General features: G+C 35.0%; 1 protein-coding gene across 1 annotated transcript; it reads right to left on the bottom strand.

The window, feature by feature from the left end:
* Window positions 1–2,440: 2,440 nt before the first annotated feature.
* ALX1 (ALX homeobox 1) lies at window positions 2,441–24,225 on the bottom strand. The gene is made up of 4 exons (XM_055586398.1): window positions 23,853–24,225; window positions 20,497–20,801; window positions 17,342–17,470; window positions 2,441–3,074 (listed from the first exon to the last, which is right to left on the bottom strand). The coding sequence occupies exons 1-4, from the start codon at window positions 24,076–24,078 to the stop codon at window positions 2,754–2,756; spliced, it is 981 nt and encodes a 326-aa protein (XP_055442373.1). The 5' UTR covers window positions 24,079–24,225; the 3' UTR covers window positions 2,441–2,753.
* Window positions 24,226–25,498: the final 1,273 nt, after the last annotated feature.

A 25,498-nucleotide genomic window follows, 5' to 3' on the forward strand; every position in this document is an offset into this window, starting at 1 on the left:
GTTACTATCTATAATAAATAAATATTTTCAAAATTCCACAAACCATTTTCTGAAATTTAATGTTTTTCAAAGAAACAGCAAACTTTAGCTAATATTCCATTAAATTTGCTTCTTAAGTTCAAACCTTAACCAACTCACCCAGAAAAAAAAAAGGTATAGGAATCATCTATTAAATCATCTGTGCAAGAAAAGTGTGGAAGGGACAAAGAGAGGATGAGATTGTTACAGGGACAAATGTCCAAGTGGATCAACTATATGATGAACAAAGACATCCAATTTCAATACTGTTGAGCCCAAATAAAACTGAAATGCTCCTAAGTTTTTCCTTTTTCAAATATGTACATTCAACGTTTTTGTGTTATGAATTCTAGTATATATAAAATTTTTAACCTAAGTTCAGAAAGAGCAAGAGAAAATTCAGAAAGTGCGTCTATGCACTCTTTATTTTAGCTTTGTCTTATTACATCAGAAGTAATTATATTTGTTAATTTTTTATTATATTTTAGCAACTTAAATACATAATAAAATTTTCAGCCAATAAAAACAAAGGTTGGAATGTTAACTCAAAAAAACTCATGCAATTCTTACTGCCTTCATAAAATGTGAAGCATGATTGAGGGTACAAACTTTAGGCACGTGTCTGTCCACAAAGACTACAAACTCATCGAGAACAAGAACTATGGATCCGTTACTTATTTTATTATCCCAAATAGTACTTCACACACTGCAGGTGTCAAAAAAAAACCCGTGCTGATTGAATTAAATTTATACAAGAACTGATGTAGAACTTCAACAAAAAACATATTATTAAATTGAAAAGAATTGAGCTACAGAAGCTCCAACTAATTATTAGAATATAATGAGGATAAAAACTTAGAGAAGGAAAAAATAAGACATGAAGTGAAATTCAAACCTGATTTAAAAGAGTTTTATCTGTCACTTTAATTAGGCAAGGGACCCTAATTTTCAATTGCGAAAAAAAAGCCAAAAAAAATGAACATGGACACCACTGAGTGGGGAAATTTCTGGAAAGAAAATCTTACATTTTAGTTCTAAGTTTTAGTTCACAAATTTCTACTGACCACATACATGTGTCTATTAGAAGTCATTCTCTTCTAAAACATGAAGGATATTAAACAGCTGCCTAAACAATCCTTGAACAAAAGCTCCTGCATGTAAACATAATTCTCAGGGCCAAAGTTGCACAAGTTTGTCTTGGGAACAAAACTAAAAAGAGAGAACACAAAAGTCATAAAGAACAGAGTGATTATGAAGTCAAGGAATGTTTGTTTAGGACATCACTCATCTCTATCATCTGCCTCATTTAAAATTTTATTACAGAAGATGTCTAACTGCTGTAAATATTTTCCCACTAGAGACACTTACCGAATTTAAGTACTTTTTCTGAATTTAATTTTTAAAAATCAGTTAATCTTGTCCTTTAGCCTTTAGGGCTTCCATTCATATCCCTAAAGGCTGTAGGAACCACAAGGAAGATTCTGAGTACAAAGAGCAGATGGTGCTCTGATCCAAGCCATGGAAGTCATCTTCATTTCAATTAATTTACTTTGCCTTTATGAACTTAAGAGTCTTTCAAGGAGGCTGACATTTCACTCATCTGAAAAAGCCTGGAATGTGACAGGGGAAAGGGAGGAGAAGTAAATCAAAGGGCTTAGCAGTTTTCCAGATGCAATGTATTTTTCTTCTCTTCTTTTCCACCAGAAATTTGAGACGCTTCTGACATTTTAATTCCGTGCAAAACCACAGTAGCAAAAAATGTGTACAGCTTCTATGTCAAAAAAACAAACACACGCACGTGCACTTGGACACACTCGTACTACAAATATACACTCCAATTTGCTGTTCCTTTAAGTGAATATTTCTTTGAGTGTATTTATTAGATGTTTGTGTGTAGTTTCACCAGCACCATTCTAGTTTAAATGCAACAGCAGATTTTGCAACTTTCTTTTTCTCTTGTGTGTGATAACTAATCGCGGAGGCCATGCTGGCTTGTTCATTAGAAAAGATACTATTTATAGAAACTGTTCTCATAACTGTACTTTTAATCATATCAGGATATTTCAGTTATCACCTTTAGCCACATGGTTTCAGGAAACGATGCCCAAATATTTCATGCAAATGCTGGTCATTTCTGAAGAGCTCTTTTTTCATTGCATGGAAATTCACTAAAACATCTACAAGTAAAAAATCTTCGAAGCCCATAGATAAATTCTCAGCAACAGAGGATATGCCCATTATGCCTTGGAGCCAGAGATGGAAAAATGGCAGTTAACTCCCCAAAATACCCTGCTTCAATATTTACCTGACAGCTTCAGTATCTTGACATTTTCCCCAGTGCATTTCCTCCTTTTTCAGATATTATTTTACAAGGGATTTCTTGTTATACAGAACTAACATAAATCAATCTATAACAGAGGAATTTGTTTAATACATTTATTCTTTTAAGAAGTTGCATGATCATATTTCATTGACTCATACAATAGAAAGAAAAATCTTACTACTAAAACAGAGTTTGTGGAGATGGGTGCATGGTAAACCTATTTAGTCTTTTCAGAGGTTCATTCTTAGATTTTAATGTTAAATAATAACAACTATTCATTTAAGCTGGTCTCACTGTATATCTTGACCTTTAGCAATTCCACACACAGCAGCTTATTGTGGTATCCATTAAATAGGAGAAATAAGAATGTTTTACTTTGCCATTAAGAGAAAAAGAAAAAGAGTACTGTATGTTACATGGCCCATGAAATATTCGCAGTGTGCTCCTTGGCTTTCATTCGAAGAACAGCGATACTGGAGGACCTCCTTTCAAACTCTGGCTTTGTTTCAAATGCATGTCCGTTGGTAGCCCCGGTAAGAAGAGAGTCAGTGAAAAAATTGTTGAGGGGCACGTGGCTGAACTGGTTCTGGTGGTTTGAAAACCCTGTGTAACTGGAATCTGTCCGAGGCGAGTGAGAATAAGGTGTCATACACGAGGAAGTGTCACGTGGTAACATGCATGAAGTAACCACAGAACCACCAGTTGCATTTCCTGCCCACAAATTGTTCTGAATCTGGAATATATAAAACAACAAGTATTACATTTATGCGTTCTCACTTTTGTTCCTTACTTTTGGGAAACTGATTTTACAAAGTTTTGCTAGCTGTTCTTTGTCTGCTCCTATTGGGTGGTCTATAATTTCATTCTGAGTACATCAAGCAATTACTGAAAAATAATTATTTGAGATTCTTCTAGTTTGTTATACTGGAATGGATCACCAAAACCCACATACCTGACCACTTAAAATACTCTCAATACAACATGTCAATCTCTTGAGGATTCTTTTTACAGTCATGATTTTTAAAATGAAATCTGATTTAATCAGTATTTTTTATCAATTCATGTGTTTAGAAAAGTGATTAAAATATGATTAAGTTTAAATATAGTTTTCATCTTTCTAAAGAAAATTACAGAATTGCATTTTTTTTAAGTTCCATAGCTGACTCAGTGTGGTATTTTTTGCTGGAAACCAATGCTGATACGAGGCTGGTTGTTCTTTAGAGATATTTTTAATCAAAATTCATTTTGGAAAATGTTCACTGTTTCATTGTTTTTCATTCCCTCTAGTCTTGAATATCTCTATGAATAGGAAAATTATATACATATTTTAAATATTTATTCTATGATTTATATATGATATAATGAGGTTGCAGCAGAATTATAACCTGTAAAACAGATTTAGAATTCTAAAATTTGACCAATACCCAATAATGGAAGCACAACTGAGAAAAAATACTCAAGTATTAGCAAAAATACTATCTGAATAAAAATTAAGTATGGGGTAACAACTTACATAAGATTGAAAACTGAGTTATCACTTGTGCCCAAGAAATTCACAATCATCATATTAAATCCCTATAGGAAACATTTCTATATTGTGCAGTATTATCAGCAAACACAAATTTCTTTAAAGTTACTAGCACACAAAAGAAACACTAAGTCAAATTTGTATACTACGAATTTTAAATAGGAGGCATCTTAGACCAGCTATTTAAACAAGAGCAAGGAAAGTGATCACACGTACTACTTAAGAAGCAGAGAGAAAATCGTGACAAATGGCAGGAGCTGGGGAAAAGCAAGGAAAATGCTGCTTGGTATAGCACAGCAGAGAGGCACAGCCTTGGAATATGAAATTTGAAAATTTATGCCTTTTACAATATTATTATACTAGATTTAGATTTATACTAAAACATAACAGCAGTATATATGTTTATCCAATCTGGCTTTCTTTTTTTTTTTAAAATCATGATTAGAACACAATAATCAATTACTTAACACATATAGAAGAATAATTTTCTTATATTTCTTTTTACATAGAAATTTCAGTCTACTACTGTAGCCTCTGGTAATACTCTTATAAAACTCAAGCTTAAGCCATACTTTTAAAGACAACTTATTTTCAATTAATATTCAAAATATGTTAATGAATCTTCTAGATTACATTGTAGAGACGTTACTCTGTCACTCTGAAAGGGCCACTTAACCATTTTCAGGACTGAACAAATATCCTTCAGGTGGGGCTTCAATGATTGGCAAGATGCCCATTTTAGTGTTGTTCTTAAAACAGTTCTTTATATAAGTATTTTCTAAGCTGCTTTAAATATGCCACATCTGTAGGAGATATCTATAGGCCTCTATCTAGCTATCTAGCCAGCTGTCCATCATGATTTGCATACTTTATCAATCTTTAAATTGTCATGGGCTATGCTGTTTAAATTTTGGCTCATCCTACTATACGTATCCCACTTTACCCAAAATATGATGATTGGTGTCAGTGATTGCTGAGCTATGTATCTCAAACCAACAGGAGGGGCTGTTAATGTCATTATTCTGTCAAACTAGTTCTTCTAACTTGATCCGGGTGATTTTCCTCTGACATTCAATCAAACATTGTGCTACACTGAAAACCCACAGTCACATGTCTGACAAAAGGGCTTTCAGGAAATGAAAGTGAACTTGCTTGCTTACTTTTGAAAAAATAAATGCAAGATAGTGGTGGAGAAAGATTATTTAGGCTTTATGTTTATTAAAGGATTCCTCAGCTTACAAAGCGTGTTGCTAGAAATTATTATTGAACTCATCTACTTGTATTCCAAATGCACAGAACTATACTTAACAACTAGGTAAAAAAAAAAAAATAAGGGGAGAAAAAGCAAGGAAGGTGATCTATGAATTTAAATAAGTATTTTCACCCTAAATGAATTTAGGAAAATCTCTCCATTTTCTATGACATAAGCAAATATTGTTATTTTGATCAAAACTTCTTACCTCAACATGATCAAGCAAGTTAAATGCATTATTTTTCATGAAACAGAACATACAGAAAGATCTTCTGAACAGAACAGATTAATAAAGCAAGTTCCTAACAGCAATACTTTAGTTTTCACAACCAGTGAAGCTGTCACACACTTTTACTGATATGCCCGGTTTCCATGATCTCTGTCTCCCATCTCGTTCCTGTCTTTCTTTGATTTTCAAATTTCTGGCATGTTTTGACTTTGGGGATCTAGATGGTTTCTATATTACACGTGGATGTAAATCATAAAAAAATAATATACCCAGTGTACAGAGGTCTTGCTTCCTTGGAAGCATTTCCTCTGGAGGTGTCAAACATCTGATGAGGACAATCAAGACCATGCTCATGATATCTAACAGTTATCAATTAATGGCCACGTGTCAAGCATTTTGATTAAAAGCATGATGACTTCTGAATCGTCCCAATACACAAAAAGGTATGTGCTTTACTATCCCCATTTCATAAAAGGTAAAACTATAAAACAGAGTTTAAGATAATCTCACCAAAATTGGATAACTCCCAGGGAGGAGGTCAAATTGGAACCCGGAAATCTTATGAAATGCTACAATGACATAAAAACTAGTCTTATGAGTCGAAATTATTTACTTATTCACAATCCTAAATTTGTGTGTATTTATAAATTCCACTTTCTGAAACCAAAATTCCCAATGATCACTCACAACTGTTTCTCATACCCAGGCTTGAACACAGCACATGATAAATCCTTAGTACACATTTATGAAATACTGGGAAATCTCTAAGAATATGAAATTTGGACTGATTCATCTTGAAGATATAATCAAAATTTTGTGGACAATTTATGCTAACATATCTAAATTTTTTTCTCATGATTTGAATGCCAGAATCACCATCTATACAATCTTAACAGAAATCATGAAAATTACACAGCTAGAGACCCTGTTGACCCTGTATCTTTAGGAAGGTAATCTTTTTTCTTTTTTGTTAAACACGTATTATCTTATCTTTTGGAGATTCTGATTCATTAAGCAGGTAGTGTAGCTGAGGGGATCTGTACTAAAATAATGGCAAAGATGATAATGAGGCTTCCCAGGTGGCACAGTGGTAAAGAACACACCTGCCCATACAGGAGACACGAGACGTGGGTTCAACCCCTAAAGATGGTAAGACACAAAAGCAATTCAGAACATCACTTAGGATGGAGAAACACTATTGAAGCCCAGCTTCCTTCCAAATACAAAAAATTCTCGTACATTTTCAATTATGTTCAATTTCTGTGATAAGCAGCTCACCCTGTTTTAAAAAAATATTCCATTCCCCTCTGGGGAGCTCCGTAAAAAGGTGTAATTTTTCCTCTGTTTCTTCTATTTCTGTTCCTTATACAGAATAAGCAGCATCCTTCTTACATGAGAAAATCTTCAAATATCATCATGAGATTATTATACAATCATAAGTCTCTCTTCTCTAAGGATTCTTCATATTGATTTCCAGACAGTATCATTCTAGTCACATTCCTTTGGATGTGTTGGAGGTTGTCAATGCCTCTTCACTCTTATAAACATCCAGCACTGACAACAGAATATAATATTCTAGATGTTGTCTGATCACTGTGGGGATGATCTAGCAGGTATCATCTTTGTTCTAGATCATCTACTTCTATTAATGTCTGAAGAAGTAATCCGGTTAAACAATAAAGTTGTTTGAGCTTGTAGTTTAATAAATCTACCACTGTTCAGGTGGGCTCCTTCTATGTCTCCTTCTTTCCATTCTTCTAAGTGGTCATTTTAAAACGATGCGCTAGAATCTGTAAGTCATATTGTCTAAAACTACATATTTAACAACAGAGAAGTCATACAAAAATCTTACTCTTTGACTTATTAAAAGAAATACATTTGATTTTTTCTAAGATCACTACTTATCTAATATTTTTTATACTAGTTCATAGACACTGCTGCTGCTACTAAGTCGCTTCAGTTGTGTCCGACTCTGTGCGACCCCATAGACGGCAGCCCACCAGGCTCCACCGTCCCTGGGATTCCCCAGGCAAGAACACTGGAGTGGGTTGCCATTTCCTTCTCCAGTGCATGAAAGTGAAAAGTGAAAGTGAAGTCACTCAGTCGTGTCTGACTCTTAGCAACCCCATGGACTGCAGCCCACCAGGCTCCTCTGTCCATGGGATTTTCCAGGCAAGAGTACTGGAGTGGGGTGCCATTGCCTTCTCCGTCATAGACACTAGCACCAAATAAATTTTTGTAAACTTCTAAGTGTATAATATGCAAGAGATTTACAACTAGGAGCAATATTATTGAATGCCCACATTCTTTTTATATGTGCTTTAAAAAAAAGAAAAGAAAAACGGAAAAAGAAAGATTGTCTGTCTTTACATTTTTTCTTCTTTGTTGTGTTTAAAAGGAGTGGATAATCTAAAAATATTCCATGTTTTAATGTGGTTCACAGCATTTTTTAAAGTTCTGGGGGTATGTTCAAAGCATTGTCCACAGAATTTTGCCAATTGCCTCCCATTAGCATGAAAGAAAGTTTAGCTGACTTACTACTCTCCACTTTGAATGTTTGCCCCTTAATGTTTTTCTAATCAAGTGAAAACTTTATATATTTAATTATTCCACAGCTTTGAATTTTGGAGGAAAAAAATTTTTTTTGTCTGATTCTTTCCAAACTGAAATCCTTTAATGTTCACCTTCCTTCCAAGGAATTAAAAGCAATAAAAGCTAGAAGGAGAGGGTTAGTATGTAAGTATACATACATATATTAAGAGTTCTTCACTGTGGATCTATGTATGTCATGAATTGATGGAACAGAGTAAATCATGGATAGGAAATCATAAATCTCATTTACCTTCACCTTAGAAACTTGATATAGATATATTCTTTATATAACCAAAGCTAGAAAGAAAATTTTAGTATGCTAAATGTAGTATATATTTCTAATGTATTTTCTGATTTTACTGTAGTGGGGAGTTTCTTATACTTCTAAAAAACCTCTTAATCTCAGTTTATTATTCTTTCCCTTAGTTGTAAAGTAGCATGATATGTAAAAAAAATATCAAATAGTTTCCTGATTTATATACTCTATATCTCAATGTTATGGTATTTATGGAGATATTAGCCTACAGAATTTAATTTGGATTTAATAGAAATACTGAAAAAATGTGAGAATATAGGAGTAATTTTAGAGCATTCTTAAAAAGCATCTTTTAAAGCATCTCTAAAGCCAACTAAGTAATTTTTTTCCTACTAAAAGAAGTTTACTTAATCTTACTCCTCCTTTACATATAGACTGTTTCTTTCTGCCACCAACATTTTTACGTACACGAGACACACACACACACCAGGATACACGTATTATCCTATACGCATACGACCTTCACATCACAGCCCCAACGGTTCCCTGTGGGAGTTCAAAGGCTGCTGTGAAAAAAGAGACAGCAGGGATTCACAAAGAGGTATTTGTGATGATGTTATAGCAGTAGTTTCTTTCCATTAAAATCAAAAAGTTGATTTTGGCTTTTCCTGTTTGACAGAATGCTTACCTTTATTGACTACTCTGAGTATTATTCAATACTTACTATAAAGATTTATTACCACATTATCACTACAGAATTTAATTTACCAGATTTTTATATGACCTCTTTTAAAAAGGCAAACATCACTTTTTACAAAAGTAGTTTGAGTTTTTAAGAGACCATTATAGTCTTTATTAGCATATCCCCTCCTTTAAAATTCAGAGGGATAAAGTATTAATAAGAATCATATGCTTATTAACTTGCAGATATTTTTAGCTGTTGGGACCTTAGGGTCCCATTAACTTTTCTAGTAACTACATCAGTAGGCTTCTGGCAGAGAGAAAGGGTATAGGTGTTTTTCTAAACAGTGAATTTGCTACCAGTGAATCAATAACATACACTGAGACTTTGTGTACCTGGGGAAAAAAAAGCCCAAGTTGAATTAATCACACAGTGAAAAGATAAATCTGAGCACATTTAGGTACTACTTGAAATAGAAATGAGGGTACGTTTTCATCAGTGCCCTCTTATTAGATGTAATTTTAACTAAATATATATATATAAATACGAAGATTTTGGAGGAATTAATTTCAAAATTTTTTAAAATGTGTTTTAAACGCATAGTATTACTAAGTTGAAGTGGTCAGAAAGTATTTATTCATCAGAAAAGGATCACATGTTAATTGTTCATTGCTACTTTGAGTTCTTAAATGAAATTTCATCTTAGAAATGTATATATGGATTTCAAACAGGAGGAATGCCTTTTCTGTTAAAAAAACACTATCAGATGTAATAGTCACGTGAGACTAACAAACTGGAAAGAAATTTGCTATACAGAAAAATAAAAGTGTGTATCTCGTTAGTGTAAAACTTAAAGACTATCTCAATTAGTCTCATAGGCAATGTTAATGTCTGTAAATTTTCAGAATGATATCATATAAATGTTGTTTAAATTTTGCATTATTCAAATAATATTCGAAATATGCTCCACATAAAAGATACAGGAAACATTAAGAACATCTTTCTTTACCCTTACTGTCGAATGTGTTCTTAAATTTTAAATTGTGATCATTACTAAAAATTTTTATAGGAAATCTCACCCTACATACCTTAAAATGAAATCATAGCACTTGGCATTTGCTATTTTTTTAAAATATCTATCCAGCAGCAATTATCATTTGAAGTATTTTCCAATTATTTGTCACCTTATTTCTCACCTATTTTAATGCATGCATGCTAACTACTGTTGATTCATGAGTGCCTAATTCATTTTTAATGAGAATTCAACTATTTAAAAAGTTCTGAATTATAAGAAACAAAAATTATAAGTTTTCTTTGTAAATTATTAACCTAAAATGTAGATCAAGTATGCAAACACAAAATATTTATACAGTATATTTTTAATCTTAGAGTGTTTCACAAGGTGTCATATACAAGCTTGCAATTTATTCTTAAAATCCTGAGTCAAGTTATCAATTACATTCATCTTATATTTGAGTTAACTCTAATTTGGAATTTTATTTTTGTTATTTTAAAATCAACTGTGCATTTGCACTAAAAAGTCTATTTAATGCTCCATAATTTAGAATAAGAATGAAAACTCACAGATGCATGTGGTTTAATAAATGTGGTGCACATACAATTCTGGATTAAAGCATATCCTGAGGTTCACACTAACAATAATGGTTTAAACTGCAGGTTTTAATCCAGACGTTCTCATAGACTTCTCAGACTTTGATGCTTAATTTCCCTCCTCCTTCTTCCATAAGGTAGTTTTAATATGTATGAATTATTTTTATATTTTTAATTTTTACTATTTTGATAATCTACTTAATTTACTGATTTACTCTTTCCTCTTAAAATACAAAATATGTACAACCAAATCAGTTAAATACAACACTTAACAGTGTTCACTTAACTAAAAGCAAAACAAATAAAAAAAGAAAACAGCTGTTATTACTACTATGTAAAGTCTTTAAATCACATTAAATTTGAATATTACATTTCAAAAATAAATCTATTTTCATAATCAACAATGTAAAAGCACTTTACTTCTTCTAGAGGATATTCTTTACTTCTTTAAAGTATCTAGGATTACTTTCACCAAATAGAAGAATTATTCATTGTCTGTGTCTAGCTGTTCCTTTACTCACTCAATACTAACAAAAATCTACCTCCTGCTACACATAACTTAGTTTTAACACATACATATATGTGAAATACACTTTATATGTTTTTATATAAATATATATATATTTAATTAAATTAGGAACGGTATCCATTGTAAAAACTATATTGATTTGAATAAATTATATCCTTCTATAACTGTAAATGTGCTTCCAATCAGTGATAAATTGTATCGCTTGTTGACCTAGTGTTGTTAATGCTTTGTCCCTCCATTCATAAAGGAAGTGTCACTGTACTACAATATATGACCAACTCATTGGTTGTTTGAAAGGTATGGAACTACTCATTACACAATGCATCATGTATAGCTACATTATTAACATTTTTAAAAGATCTTGGGGTCTTTGTTTACTTCAAATACTTGAGGAAAAATACAGAAATAACAGTGATAAAAATGATACTTTTTCTAAAGGTAAAAACTGCTCCAGGTGCCTTTAAATCACTAAACCACAGTGGTTAAAGGAAACAAGCTTCATATTCTTTATTTAGCTTAAAGTAAAGGCAAACTTCAAGATTAGGAGAGAAATTTGTGGGTAGAAGAAGGTAAGGTAAACATATCTTCAAAATCACTATTTTACAGAAACTTTAAAATTTCCTTTTCAAAACTGTATAGCAATGTTTTAAATAGTATATGTTAAGCTAAAAATACTTTACAGCTTTTCATCTGTTTTTAAAATTATTTTAGTGACTACAAACTATCTGTAATGTGAATCCAACGTTTGCTAGGTTCAAACTCCAAGTGGCATATATTTCTAAAGGCATCAATTAAACAACAGAAAGCAAAAATACTACATGGGTCCTTTTGTACATTTGGAAAATAGATATAATTATGATTCTACTATTTACTAAGTAAAACCTTACTGAAAATCTTGACAGGAAAACTTTCAACCTTTCTTTTGCAATTTTTGATGAAAAAATATTTTCTAAGTGAGAAAATAATTCTGATGGATTAAGAATATATTCAAATTTTCCTAAAGCTACCATATTTATTTGGTCATCCTAATTTAAAGAAGAAAGTGTATTTAACTGAACTTGTTCTTTCCCTGGGATCCCCAAATAGTAAATTTACTCACAGAATGTATTGATTTAAATACTGCAACAAAAAAGGGCATTCAAACCACTTAGCTCCTTCTCTACTGCAGAAAAAAAAATTTAATAATGACTAATAGCTATTAGAGAATCATGACTATTGCACCCTCATTGTGTACTAGGAGATACTTTGCATAAACTATTTTAATTCTCACAAATAACATATGAACTTCTATCACCATTTTATAAATGAAGAGAAATGTTCCCAGCAGTTAATTTATTTGCCAAAGGTCTAAAAATCTATTAAGTGGCACAGTCAGGATTTGAACCCACAACTACCTGATTGTGAAGCCCGGAGTCATACATTAATCCATGGCCCACCCCAAATCCCAGGATTTAGTTCCACAGACTATTTAGAAATCATTTTAATCCTCTCCATAAGAGAAAAAATATCATCAACATCTTCATCTACACTAAGACCACCAACTCTAGTACCAAGGAACTCCAGAGACTTTTTCAAAGTCACCTAGCTAGTAAATGATCAAGTTAACGTAAGCTTAATCTGACCTAAACCTAATGGCACAAAATGAACACTTCTTCTAAGTATGAAGGCTGGCTACAATCTTTTGATCCCTTGTGTCCAACTCCTTGCAACCCCATGGACTATACAGTCCATGGAATTCTCCAGGCCAGAATAGTGGAGTGGGTAGCCTTTCCCTTCTTAAGGGGATCTTCCCAACCCTGGGATCGAACCCAAGTCTCCAGCATTGAAGGCGGAGTCTTTACCAGCTGAGCCACAGGAGAAGTCCATAATCTTTCTAGAAAATATGTATAACTTAACAAAAATATTTTATTCACCAAAAATAATTATTTTAAAGATGCTTTGGTTTTAATAAATTAGAAACACATTAGAATCTAATGTTGATAGATACTTGCTCAGTTCTTAAACTCAAGGACAAAATTATGTAAGTCTCTTTTGGTATGCTAGATATAGTCTGGATCAAGAAATTTTTGCAGAATTTGTAATATCTAATTTGCAATCTGTCTAGAAAGCAGGAGATTTTTTTCTGGATCATCTGTATAACCTCTGTGCCTAAAACAAGACCGAGTGTGTATCTGTTTGATAAAATGCAAAACTATAAAATGATAAAACTCTGGAAGAAAATGAATTAAGCTGAAAGGGGTCTGCAAAATCTTTCTCGTCTATTCCTTTCAAAGAGGAAAAGTTAACTGCTTAAGACCACAGAGCTGGTTGAGAGCAGAGATTCGGAAACCATCTGTTTTATTAAAAATAGACTAATTTTGTTTTATAATGTACTCCTGAAAACTGAAGTGAACCAAAACTTTTTTCACATCTATTCGGTGTATATATACTTTGCTTAACACTGTGATGATACAATGTGAGTAAGAACTGAATCATCTTTTAAACACTTTACATCCTAAATGGTGTGGCAGACATTTTTACACAATCCACCACAAGGTCGGTGAGAAAGTGACGCTCTGACTGAGGGAAAATTGAGAGGAGGCTTCCTGGTTTAGGTGAGGGAAAGGGATTTCAAGATAGAGGGAAACAGATTTAGCACAAGCAATGAGACTCTCTAAAATATCATGTAATGGAGAACATTGAATAATTTAATTTAGCTATACTGTATTGACAAATGGCAACTGATATTGTGACCCAAAATAGAGCTTTAATAAAAAACACTACTATTTTCACTACATCAAAATATATTACCTTTAATTACTACTGACATCACAGTACTCACTTTTTTGTTTGCTTTCAAACATGAGCAAGTTTTAAAAAAAGAGTATCTTAGTCTAAGAAGTATCTACATTTTTAAATGTTTTATTATTTAGGCATTTTTCCTTTCCAAAGTAAGGAGAAGTTTCAGGGTCAAAATTGAACTATTTCAAGACTCAGTGTTGGTTTAAGGAGAAAATGTTGCATAAGGAGCCCGGGACTCCTGAACTCAAAACACTTGGGCTCAAATTCAATGAGTTAATGGCTATAAGGAGGAAGCCTGGCTTAAAACAAGCTCTCAACTGGTAGTTACTATTTTTACTGTTACAGCTGTTGTTAGTACAGTGTAATGAAGAGCAGTGAAAACAAAGTATTTATAACATTTTAAAAAGTATTAATTACTATTCATAAATAAACATTATATGTTATATATAGATACTTTATGCTAGGTAAGATTATGATACAAAGGCTTACTATTATGAGTGGGCTAAAGGAGATCATTTTCTAAACCATTTCTGGTTTTGATGTATTTCTGCGTATGCTTTTGCTTCCCTGCCAAATTGCTAATTCTTTATTTCTGTCCTGCCGCCAACTTTTTCTAGTTCCAACTTTTTTGTAATTAATAATTTTTTTTCTGTAATTAGTAACAGTAACTACATTCAATGTCTTATTGCACTGAGTTGGTTAGACTCTTTCAATTCCTATTTTTCCCACTATAAACTATTTTCAAGCCACATGATTTTTTTTTTTTTTTCTTTTTAAAAAGCAGTTTCCTTAGGCTGAGTCTTGAGACATGACTTTGGCATAGTTATTTTTTCAAACAAACTAAAATAAAGTCAACCACATATTTTTAACTGAAACAGAATTTTCCCCTGACTTTCTTCAATACCTAGAGTGGGGAGTGGGAGACACTTGATTTCAGAATTTTTGGTAACCGAACATTAAATGACTTAGCAATACAGAAAAGTCCTGTGGATTTGACAGTATTGATTTTTATCATTGTTGATGAACTGCACTGTCAAAATAACTTCAACATATGATGTCTGTGTTCCCATATTTAAATTATGAGGTGGTATAACCAAATATACATAAATATTATGGAGAACCCACAGAGAGAAATTAGTGCAAAATTCTATTATCTCTGAGGGGAATTTTTTTAACTAATCCTTTGTTGGCATGAAAAAGACCATCAAATGTATAATTTGACCATACCATTTCCTTTCCTGCTTGAGCTACTAGGTGACCTCATTCTGTTAATGGCTAATATCGAAAGCTATGAAGCACAGTAACATAATGGCAAGATAATTTTAGGGGGTGACTAAAATTAAGGGTGACTAGAGTGCATTGTTATATTAAGTTTTTATATAGAGCTTAATTGGTGCAAGGCCCTATTCTACACATTTTACGATATTCTAAAGAAGAAAGGGGGGGTTAGCAACAAGACAACTAAGAGCAAGGAGCATAAAACTGGAAAATAGAAATAGCAACAATGAAAGGAATGAAGACTGAAATAATAAGGTGAAAAAAAGGTACGCTGCAGTCGAGTGTTGTGAGATAGACTTAGCAGTAAGACTGCTTAAAGTCGACTTGAAAAGAGTTCATAATTTGTGACTCTATTATTTCTAAAGTCATCACAAGTGGTTTAAAACTATGTAAAGTATATGCCATCTCTGATATTTTTCTATTGTTATTTCACTGGTTGGCAGTGAACATTTTCTGCTCCCTTGAACTGAACTGCAGATCTGAATAATGCGACTTAAGTCTTATGCTCTTTTGCTATTAATCATTTAATCATGTTACTTACCCTTAAGAGCCACAGTGCCTCTGCTTAAATCTGAGCATTACTACACTAATAAAAGTGAGTAAATAAAAGTGAGATATTTACTCACTTTTATTAGTGGCAAGAAACACCTCGCCCCTCTGTGCCTCAGTTTCCACATATAAAAAATGGGAATAATTAATATCACCTACTGCATAAGGTTACTGCAAGGATTAAATGAGTTAATAAATGTACACTGCTTAGAACAGTGACTGACAGAGAGGGCTATAGTCTTGTTAACAACTAGGAAAACTGCAGTGTCTGCTCCCTTGGAACTTACCGCCTAGAGGAGAAACATTCTTGCAGCATTTTGCTCAGAACTCAACTAGGATACTCAAAATATGTGCTGATGGTAAGTAACTAGGGGGATACACATATTTTTAAAATAGGAGAAAATATAAAGGAACTACTTTAAGGTAAACTTTTTGAAGTAAGGGAAATAAGACTCCTCTTAAGGTATGGGCCTTTATTCAAAAGGTACCCATATCACTGGTCTTGAAGGAAACTGCATTGGCAAGGCTTAGCTGTAGCAGCCCTTTATAGACCGCCCTGTAAGAAACCACTCGTGTGATCATGGACCAATTCTCGTTCTTAACTCATCTGGGTCTGGTTTCCTGACTTTTAAAATGAAGGAACTAGGTGATTTCTAAGGTTCTTATTCACATATAATATTACATTAATCAATTTCATGAATTTACCTGGAGGAGTGAAAGTCTCAAGATAGGTTTTTAAAAAATCATGAAAGGTACAAGAACACAAAGACAGCATGAAATTAAAGGACTGAATTCATGCTCACAAGGTATGAATTTACAGTTGAAGAAAATGAATATCCTTAAGTTTGGAGCTATGATGATTTGTTTACTGAACTATCAAAATATTCCATCAGTATATGTGTTAACATATTCATTTTCAAAGTAGTCTCTTACAACACATATCATTAAACAATAAGGAATTAAATAACAGATGGCTTGCCTTATAATACACATATTCTTTATATAGCAAATACAATTTTGAATATTATAATTCAGTAGCAGGAAAACTTAATATCCAGTTACAAAGACAAAATATATTTATGTGCATTACAAAGTATGAAAAAACAACCCTCTCTAAATTAAAAGAAAAAATTAGAGGAAAAAAATTTCTAAATACTCTTAATGTGATACAATTTAAAAATTAGGTCCAGAACTAATTCTATACATGTTTTAAGTCACAAAGGGATAAAATGCTTCCTTGAAACAGTAAGCAGTTTCAAAGCTGAAAAGACAACATAGGAGAAAAAATAGTTTTAAGTGGAACTGAAGGTTTCATCAGCCACATTTAACAGTAGGGTATGGTACAGTTCATAAAAAAAGAGCCACAGAGCCTAGCAATGTTTTATGTATTTTAAAAGTTAACAAAGGGAGTGAGTCTGAATTATTAAAATGCCAAGTAATTAAGAGACGTATTATTGAATGATGCTACTTAAGTTGTTGCAATGTTTACCAAAGAAGAGACCTTGAAATATTTTAAAATGAATGGCTCTGGAAAAAATAAATAAAAATAAATATTTTAGCAAAATAAAAATCCAACAAACTTGGAAACAATTTTTGGAGATTAAAATTTTCATTCTTAACTATTATATTAGATGTGATAAAGCTTACACTAGCCCTTTTAAGAATATACAAACCACACTTGTGTATCTCAGTGTTCTGTGCAATTTACCATACCTGTGGGTAGCTGTCAGTTCTTGGCAAAACCGATATGTCATAGGTGGCAGCAAAATGGCTCTTAGCTTGCTGGATCTGGCCATAACGTTCTCTTTTTCTCCACTTGGCCCTTCGATTTTGAAACCAAACCTAATTTGTTTAAAAAGTAGAATTTCAGCTAAGGAATAGCTGGTGATGCAAATATGATGGTCAAAGACGTTAAATCAGAAAGGTAAACCAGGTCAAGAAAATTACAAAAGCTGAAATGTTTTTATATTAGAAAGGGATCTACAAGTTTTACTTTCTATTTTATTTTATCCCGATATGATAAGTGCCAAGTCTACTAGGCAATACAGTTTAACAGACTGAGACAAGGTGTTTTCAAAATTTTATTTAATATGTCTGAGCCTCTATTTTTTTTTACTTATGGAAAATAAAAAAGAATTAGATTATATGACCTTGAAGATTCCTTATATCTCCAAATTATCATAGATAATAATCCTCTCTCAGAGAATGCAAGTCTGAAAGACACTCATAAATTTTTAATTTGGGGTTATGTATATAACATGAACTCAGCCAATCTATAACCAAATTAATATCTAAGTCTGTCAAAACAATTATCTTTAAAACATGTCACAAAGTGGAGGGTCTTCTGGGCTGTACCCAGACTTACAAAAACTTAGAAAAATGTAAACAAACACATTACATCTAAAACATATGGCACCAGCAGAAATACAATGATTATTTAGAAGCAAACTAGTAGAATTACATGTTATATTGAGTATGGTAAAGATTATGGGTAAAATGGTATCACCTGAAGCTGAACTACGGTTTTAAAATATACAAATTGTTTATAACATAAATTGTCTCACGTATAAGATTTATTTTCTCTTATAGAAAATGCTCACAAAATCTTAAAGATAATTTCTCCAATTTAAAATCCTTATGGATAATATAAATTTCAAAATAAATAGGACAGATATAATCAAGTGTCAAGAAAGCCTGTGTATTAGTATGGCCTCCACACAGTTCCTAAACTATTTTCCAAATTTCTCTACCTAATTATATAGTAGAAACATCTAGTATCATCTGTCTTTCTCAGAGGGTTAAATATTAACCAGTTCACACTTGTAAGATCTCCAGAATCTTCATTTTAATATTTTAGGTGTTAAAAGGTTATATAGAAAATTAAATTAAACATGTATAATTTGATATATAATTTACATGAGCAGCTTTCTGAAAGCTGTTTAGTCTTCAGAGAACTATCTTCAGAATACAAAATATTTAGGAAAAAAGCTGAAAATGAATTATAAAAATGCACATTGTAAAAAAGCATTTCACTAAAATTTATTTGAACTTTTTATTCTATTTTGTATTCAATTCTACTCTTTTATATCTTTTCCTTCACGCTTATGGAGACATGTTAATATTCAGTCTGGAGTGTAAGTATTGCAAATTTAAAATGGCAGTTTGAACAGTTCTCAGAAGGCAAAGAGAGCTACCTGTTCAGATGTTTTCCTAGAACACTGCTGGCAAGTGTGCATTACCCACTATATTTAGGACTTAAGACAACATTAACAACAAAACAAAGCAAAACACTTTTTTGTTTTCTCCATAGACAGGCACCGAGAGCATACTAAGGGAATTTAGTAATGAGGGCTTTTTCCTTTAGAAGAAAACCATGACAATCACCTTAAAATAGGTGCCGATTACCACTCTTATGCAAAAAGCAAGGAAACTACCTGAGTAAATTAGGTTCAGGCTGGCTCTCTGTGCCTATTCTAAGACCAAAATTAACCAGCACTTGGTGAAATGTTACGGGGAAAACACACTTTGTGCACAGCTGATCATCTATGTGTAAACATATTTTTCTATGGTTATGAGTATAACTAATTTAAATATACGAACACAAGACCAAAAAACACACAGGTGGGGTTTGTGTTAACGCTTGACAATTCTCAAATTCTTTCTTAGTACTGACTTTCTCCATATTTACTTCCTAAACTAAGATAAAATAACCATTTGTCTCTATAAACTAAAGCAAAAATCTGCTGCTTGTTACTCCTGCACCACCAGATGTTGTCTTTAGCAATGTATAAGAGACTTACAATGGCTTAGTCTTCAGAAGGAATACTATTACTCCACTCAGAACAAAAATTTACTTCTTTATTCTAGTGGTTTATGGAAATTGCAAAATTCAGTATTATTTTTTTTTTTAGAGTCATAAAAACACACAAAAAGAAAAAGGTCATTCTCCTGAATTACTCTTACTTGCAAACTAAGAAAACTTTTAAAAATATCAAGGCTAGGAAAAATAAAATACGCTTAAGAGGTAGAATTTTACCCAGTATTTTTAATTTTGTTTTTTCAAATTATTAAAAAATTTAGTATACTGAATCATCTAATTTGATAATCTGAACACAATTTATAGATATAACAATTGAATTTATACATTTAAAAGTTACTTTTAAGATTATTATTCCTACTGCTTCTGAAAAAATCATGCAAGTTATCCAGATTTTAAAAATTACAATGGAAGGCATGTATTGACAATTGCTGGGACTAGAAAACTGTATATGTGCTTATACAACTTTTAATTATGTATAGTGAAAATAGTTTACGGTATACCTAACAGCTGAGAGTTTGTGAGACTGTTGTTTTTTTCTTTGTTTTATTATAACTCCAACCTTGGTAAAATTATAGATGCTTATGGGCCATTATACAAATAACTTACAAATCTAAGGTATATAACCCAAAAAGAGCTTTGACAGCTGATAGAAAAATAAAATACATGAATTAGTAAATTGGACAGCTATGGTTCTGTGTTTTTGTCCTTTAAAGATCACTTTTTGAAATCAGAGATTTGTTATCATATTCTGTTCTTTTAAAATAATCATAAGCTTTTATGCCTAAGTAATAAGTCAAGTTCTTTTCGCTTAGGCTCCTGTGTGAGCTGTTAAATCGTGTGCAAGTAAAAAGTAATTTTAGTAGACTTACATGCCTCTGCTACACTGTTCTCTATCTTCAGCAGGAGAATCAGTTTCTGCCTTTGTGGTAAAACTTTGGAATAAACTTTGTGGTAAAACTCTGTGGCAACTATGGAATCATTCTAACACTACCCCCAACCACCTCCCCGCTCCAAATACACACAGCCTCCAGCCTTCATTGGCTCCTACCTGGACCCTGGCCTCAGTCAGCTCTGTCCTCAGAGCAAGCTGTTCTCTGACATACACATCCGGGTAATGGGTTTTTTGAAAGACCTTTTCCAGCTCCTCCAGCTGCAGGCTGGTAAAGGTGGTTCGGTGTCTCCGCTTCTTACTGCTGGATACGTTGCTGTCACATTTATCCCCAAGTTCATCCAGTTCTCCCTTCTCTGGAATCCCTTTCACGGGGGACAGCCGGAGACTGTTACAGTTGTCCATAGCTCTATTTAGTTCGGTGTGAAGAGGCTGTCCTTCTACTTTAGTGATCCCATAGTTCACTGCACCCAGAGGGGGGGAAAAACAGTTCTCAGCATTGCAAAACACCTTGATGAAAGAATTAAGTTGAAGTGATACAGAGCATCAGGCAGGTAGTCTTACGATTTATCGTGCCAGTATTGATTTGATCATCATATTATCTACTATTGGGCTTCCCTGGTGGCTCAGCTCGTAAAGAATCCGCCTGCAATGTGGGAGACCTGGGTTCGATCCCTGGGTTGGGAAGATCCCCTGGAGACCAGAACGACTACCCACTCCAGTATTCTTGCCTGGAGAATTCCACAGACTGCATAGTCCATGGGGTCGAAAAGAGTCAGACACAACTGAGTGACTTTCACTTTATCTATTATTATTAATTCACTTTTGGCAAGTTTAAAATCATCTAAAAATGTGTACATGGGACTTTATATTAATTTGCCAGCATCACATGTAGTTCTGTTTTTTAGGTTTAATGTAATATTTATCCCGATAATTTATAATCAAAGTAGTCAAAAGATGCTCTGGTTAAAAAAAAAAAAACTAAATGACCATAATTTTTGAAAAGTGAGCCGAATTTCATATGTCTTATTTATTCACAGCAGACAAAAGTAAGCTATTAACAGGGCTCAAAAAGGACATTTCAGTTTTAAATACTGTCTGTAAACCAAAATCCATACTCTTCTCAAAGTTATGTTTCTCCTCCACACAAAACCTATGGACTACAAATTTAAGAAATGGCATTGTTTCTACTATATTTCCAATATTTCAACTGCATATCATGTCCACATTTAACATTTTAATTTTAAAAAGTGACCTACTAAGTAAAAAAAAGAATTTTTCGTCAGTTTCTAAAAGTGTTTTTACAGAAAAGGATAAGATTTAAGTAGACTTCTTTAGCTTAAAAACTCACTTGCAGTTATCTAAACATGTCTAATTTATGCTTAACTCTTTTAAAACATGAAATTGTCTTAAGATAGAAAGCTTTACTCTTCCTTTCAGTAAAGCACAGAAATTAAAACATCTATTAGAAGATTACAAAGGATATCATCTGGCATTCTGTTTAGGGGTGTTTTAATTTCAGTGATTTCCTCCAGATTCGATTGTGCCCCACACACAAATGTAATGGATACACATAACGAAATAGGAAACATTTTTTTAAGTCGGCTCAACCATAACAATGATTTCCAATGAACTGCTATACTTTTTTCGTTTTTGTCTATTTTTAAATTCTCTCTTACAATGTATTTTTAGCTTTTTTTACAATGTATTTTAGCTTTACTTTAGTCATTATACAAATGTATTGAACTCTAGTACCTAGGTAAATCAAATACCCAATTGCCTTTAGGCAAAAAAATATGTGATGTAAAACTAAATATAAAAGAGAGCCTTGACTGATTAACAAACAATACAGTTTTGTCTCCGTGGGCAGAGTTAATGGGGAATTGCGGTAATTAGTGATGGGGGAGGGGAAACAGGCGTGAGGGTAAGGGCATCTCAGGGAAAAGGCAGGAACTTTCCTAAATTTAGCGGACTCCTTATTGCCCACATTCACCTTACTTAAAACTTTCCTATTAAAATCCATCCTAACAGTGTGATGTTCTTTTAAAACTATAAAATATAAAAAATCACCTATTTCTCTTATTTTTGGAATCCCGACAATTTAAATAAAATATTATGATTCTTATCCAGCAGTCAACAGAGGACATTTCAGAACCATTTAAAAACAAATCCTGTCCATGGAAATAACTTTATGAATACACTTTAAAATTCCAAAATATAAATACTGCAATCTGAAATACAGACAGAAAGTCAAAACTTCAGTATATTAAAATAAAATGATTTTTTCGCGTCTTTCTAAATAAATGGGACTTAACGGATTTTTCTCTATTGTTTATTCCTTTTTTATTTAACCTTGCAAGTCAAAAGTAACTTGCAACGTTGAACAAAATAAGTAAAATATACGAGGCCTTTTTTTTTTTTTTAAGCTTATTGCGTACTAAGTATTTAGAAGAGAAGCTACTATGAGCCAGTGGTTCGCCAGATTGTGAACCTCCATTAAAATAGGGGGCGGGAGGCTTGTTGTAAATATTTCACACTTCATTCGTTTGTTATTTTAAAGCAACCCGCTCCTTACAGCTTAACTGTGGAATATATACAATGATAAGGAAAAGTCCTCTTGGAATTGTAAACTTGCTTTAGCTGTCGCGATCTGAAAAAAATAGGTTTGTATTGGGTTACAAGATAGAAAAGATAGATGGTTTGTTTTGATAACATTTTGACTTTGAGATACTTGGCCATCCAAAGTTGAAGATTTCACCCAGAAGCATTCCGAAAGGCTTCTTAGGCGACTTCTACCGTGGAGTCAGAAAAATCAGACAATGCGGAATTCGCGAGTGAGTGATTATATATTGGGGATTCTTTGCCCGAAGCTATGTAAAGTGATTTGGCGTTTAACAAACATTTATGCTGTTGTAGAGCAAACCCAAAGAAGCAGAAATCACAAATCCACAGAAACTCATCTAGTAAGCCTCTAACTTCACAAAGAAAGATATCGTTACGTCTTGAAAAATTAAAAAAAAAAAAAAAAGGTTTTTCACCTAAGTTTTCTTCTTCGTAACGGCAGTGACGTCCTCTAACGAGCTGTGATGGATTTCAGCTCCCCCGGCCCGGGGCAGCGCGGCGGGCTCGCAGAGGAAGCGCGCTGTCTCGACTCAATTACGCTCTATTTAGCGCCCTATCAGTTTACGCCCGGGTCCTGGGTAGCGGGACTCCAGGGCCCGTGAGGAACGCGACTCGGCAGCAAAAGAACCACGAGGATGCACCCCAGGGGCGCGGGCTCCTTCCTTGGCTCCCCCCCGCCCCTCTCCAAAGTCTGCAGCAGCCCAAACTCCGCTTCCTAAAACCAGCACTGTTCCACCGCTCTCCTCCGCCCTCCAGCTTCTCCCGCTCCCCCTTCCTTTCCTTCCTTCTTTCCTTCCTGTTTTCCTTCCTTCCCTCCCTCCCGGTCCCGACCGGTCCCCGCCCTCGGATTTGCGGGTGGGCTTCCGCGACCCCCCTGGAGCAGGGGGACTCACCGCTGCTGTCCTGACAGGGCGAGGTCCTCTCCAGGCGCACGTGATGCTCGGCGCGGGGCAGGGGCCCGAAGGCCTGCACGCATTTGCCCGCCGACGCTTTGCTGTAAAAGGACTCATTGTCCAGCGTCTCCATAACGTGCTCCAACGCGCCTCCTGCGCCCATGTAAAAATCACTGTTTTTACTCGGTGGGCTCTTGAGGGCAAACTTCTCGCTCAGAAACTCCATAATCCTAGAAGGCTGTCGCTGAGCTCCCGGGAGCTCGGGGGCCTGGAGCGCGCTGGGGGAGGGAGCGAGTGGGCGGGAGGAGGGAGGGCCGTAGAGGAGGGAAGGGGAAGCGAGCGCTGCGGCGCCTGTAGCTGCCCGGCTCCGAGCCCTTTAAGACGTCCCGGCTGGAAAGGGGGCACCCGAAGTTGCTTTTATATCTTGAAACTCAGCTGGGCTCCTCGGGCAACCTCCCAGATCTAATGAATATGAAAATAGGCAGGCGACTAAACTCCACCCCGGGCCCCCCCTCCGCCCCCCACCCTACCCCCATCTCCCCCCCCCCCCCTTACCCGGGCAGGGCGCGTCCAGGCCTAGGTTAGACAGACAGCTCCATTTCAGACAAATGCCAGCAGGGACGAGGCCACGACACTCAGAAACATTGTCGCCGCGACAGTGGACTGGCATTTCGGAAGAGCTTGGTGAGATCGCAAGGCAGTTAACCTTCCACTCCCCGCGCTCTGCGCCCTCCGGGGCCACCCGCCCGGCACCGGGTCCCCACCCCGCCCCCACGCCGGCCACTCACTACCAGAAAGATTTAGAGGCGTCTTAAGAACTTGAAAGGAAGTAATGCTCTAAGGGGCTTTTATTTCATCCGTAAATCGTTTATGTGGAAGATCCACATTAATCCGAAGCCCAAGAAGCCGGATACGTGGGCAGCTATTAACTGGGCTGGCCGTGGTCGAGGGGCCGCTGCTTCTTCCAATCCCGAGGAGTTCGGCGTCCGGGCGCTCTCGGCGCTTACGAACCCGTGGCCTTTCCTTTCTTTCTGGAATGCGGCGGCGTGTGGATGTGGTGGCAATGGGAGAGGGAGGCCGAGCAATGCATTGAAACCATTATACCAATATCAACCTCATTTCTCCACCCTCTCCCGCCCTTCCCTTGGTCCACGACTTTATCATTAGATCCAGATTATTTTAACAAACCCCGATAGGAAAAGTGCCTCCTAAGGGTCCTTACTATAGGCCAGAGGGGTTACACAAAGCGGTTTGTGAAAGAGGAAGCCCTTTATCGTGTTTTTTAAAAGATGATTATTTTACTTTTAAAGAGTCGCGGTGGAGTTTGGAAAAGCGCGTACGGGGAGCGACGGGCGCGCGCGGAGCCGGGCGCACTGGCGAGGCGGCTCCCGGCGCTGGGTGGGCCGGGGCTTCGGCTCCTGCCCGAGGGGATGGGAGGAGGTTGGGGAGCTGGCCCTCTCTGAGGGCAGAGCAGCGCTACGGGGTGGAAAGCCCCTCTGTGAGGCTTTAGAACTGCCTTTGGTTTCGGAGGATCCCGACGCGTCGGAGGGAAAAGCGTTCAGTGCCTTGGGCAAGAAAAGGCCGCCATTAGCAACAGGCCTCTTAAACTGGCAAATTTGTTGAAAACTCCCACAAGTTGGGCATTA

Source organism: Bubalus kerabau, chromosome 1, assembly GCF_029407905.1.
Source record: "Bubalus kerabau isolate K-KA32 ecotype Philippines breed swamp buffalo chromosome 1, PCC_UOA_SB_1v2, whole genome shotgun sequence".
Taxonomy (NCBI): domain Eukaryota; kingdom Metazoa; phylum Chordata; class Mammalia; order Artiodactyla; family Bovidae; genus Bubalus; species Bubalus kerabau.

Excerpts from the sequence above, each read along its gene's own strand:
- ALX1 (XM_055586398.1), bottom strand. The coding sequence starts at position 24,078 with ATGGAGTTTCTGAGCGAGAAGTTTGCCCTCAAGAGCCCACCGAGTAAA. Across the intron at positions 20,802-23,852 it reads GCCCTGTCAGGACAGCAGCG|TGAACTATGGGATCACTAAA; the intron begins GTGAGTCCCCCT and ends CTCTGGGTGCAG. Across the intron at positions 17,471-20,496 it reads TGACTGAGGCCAGGGTCCAG|GTTTGGTTTCAAAATCGAAG; the intron begins GTAGGAGCCAAT and ends TAAACAAATTAG.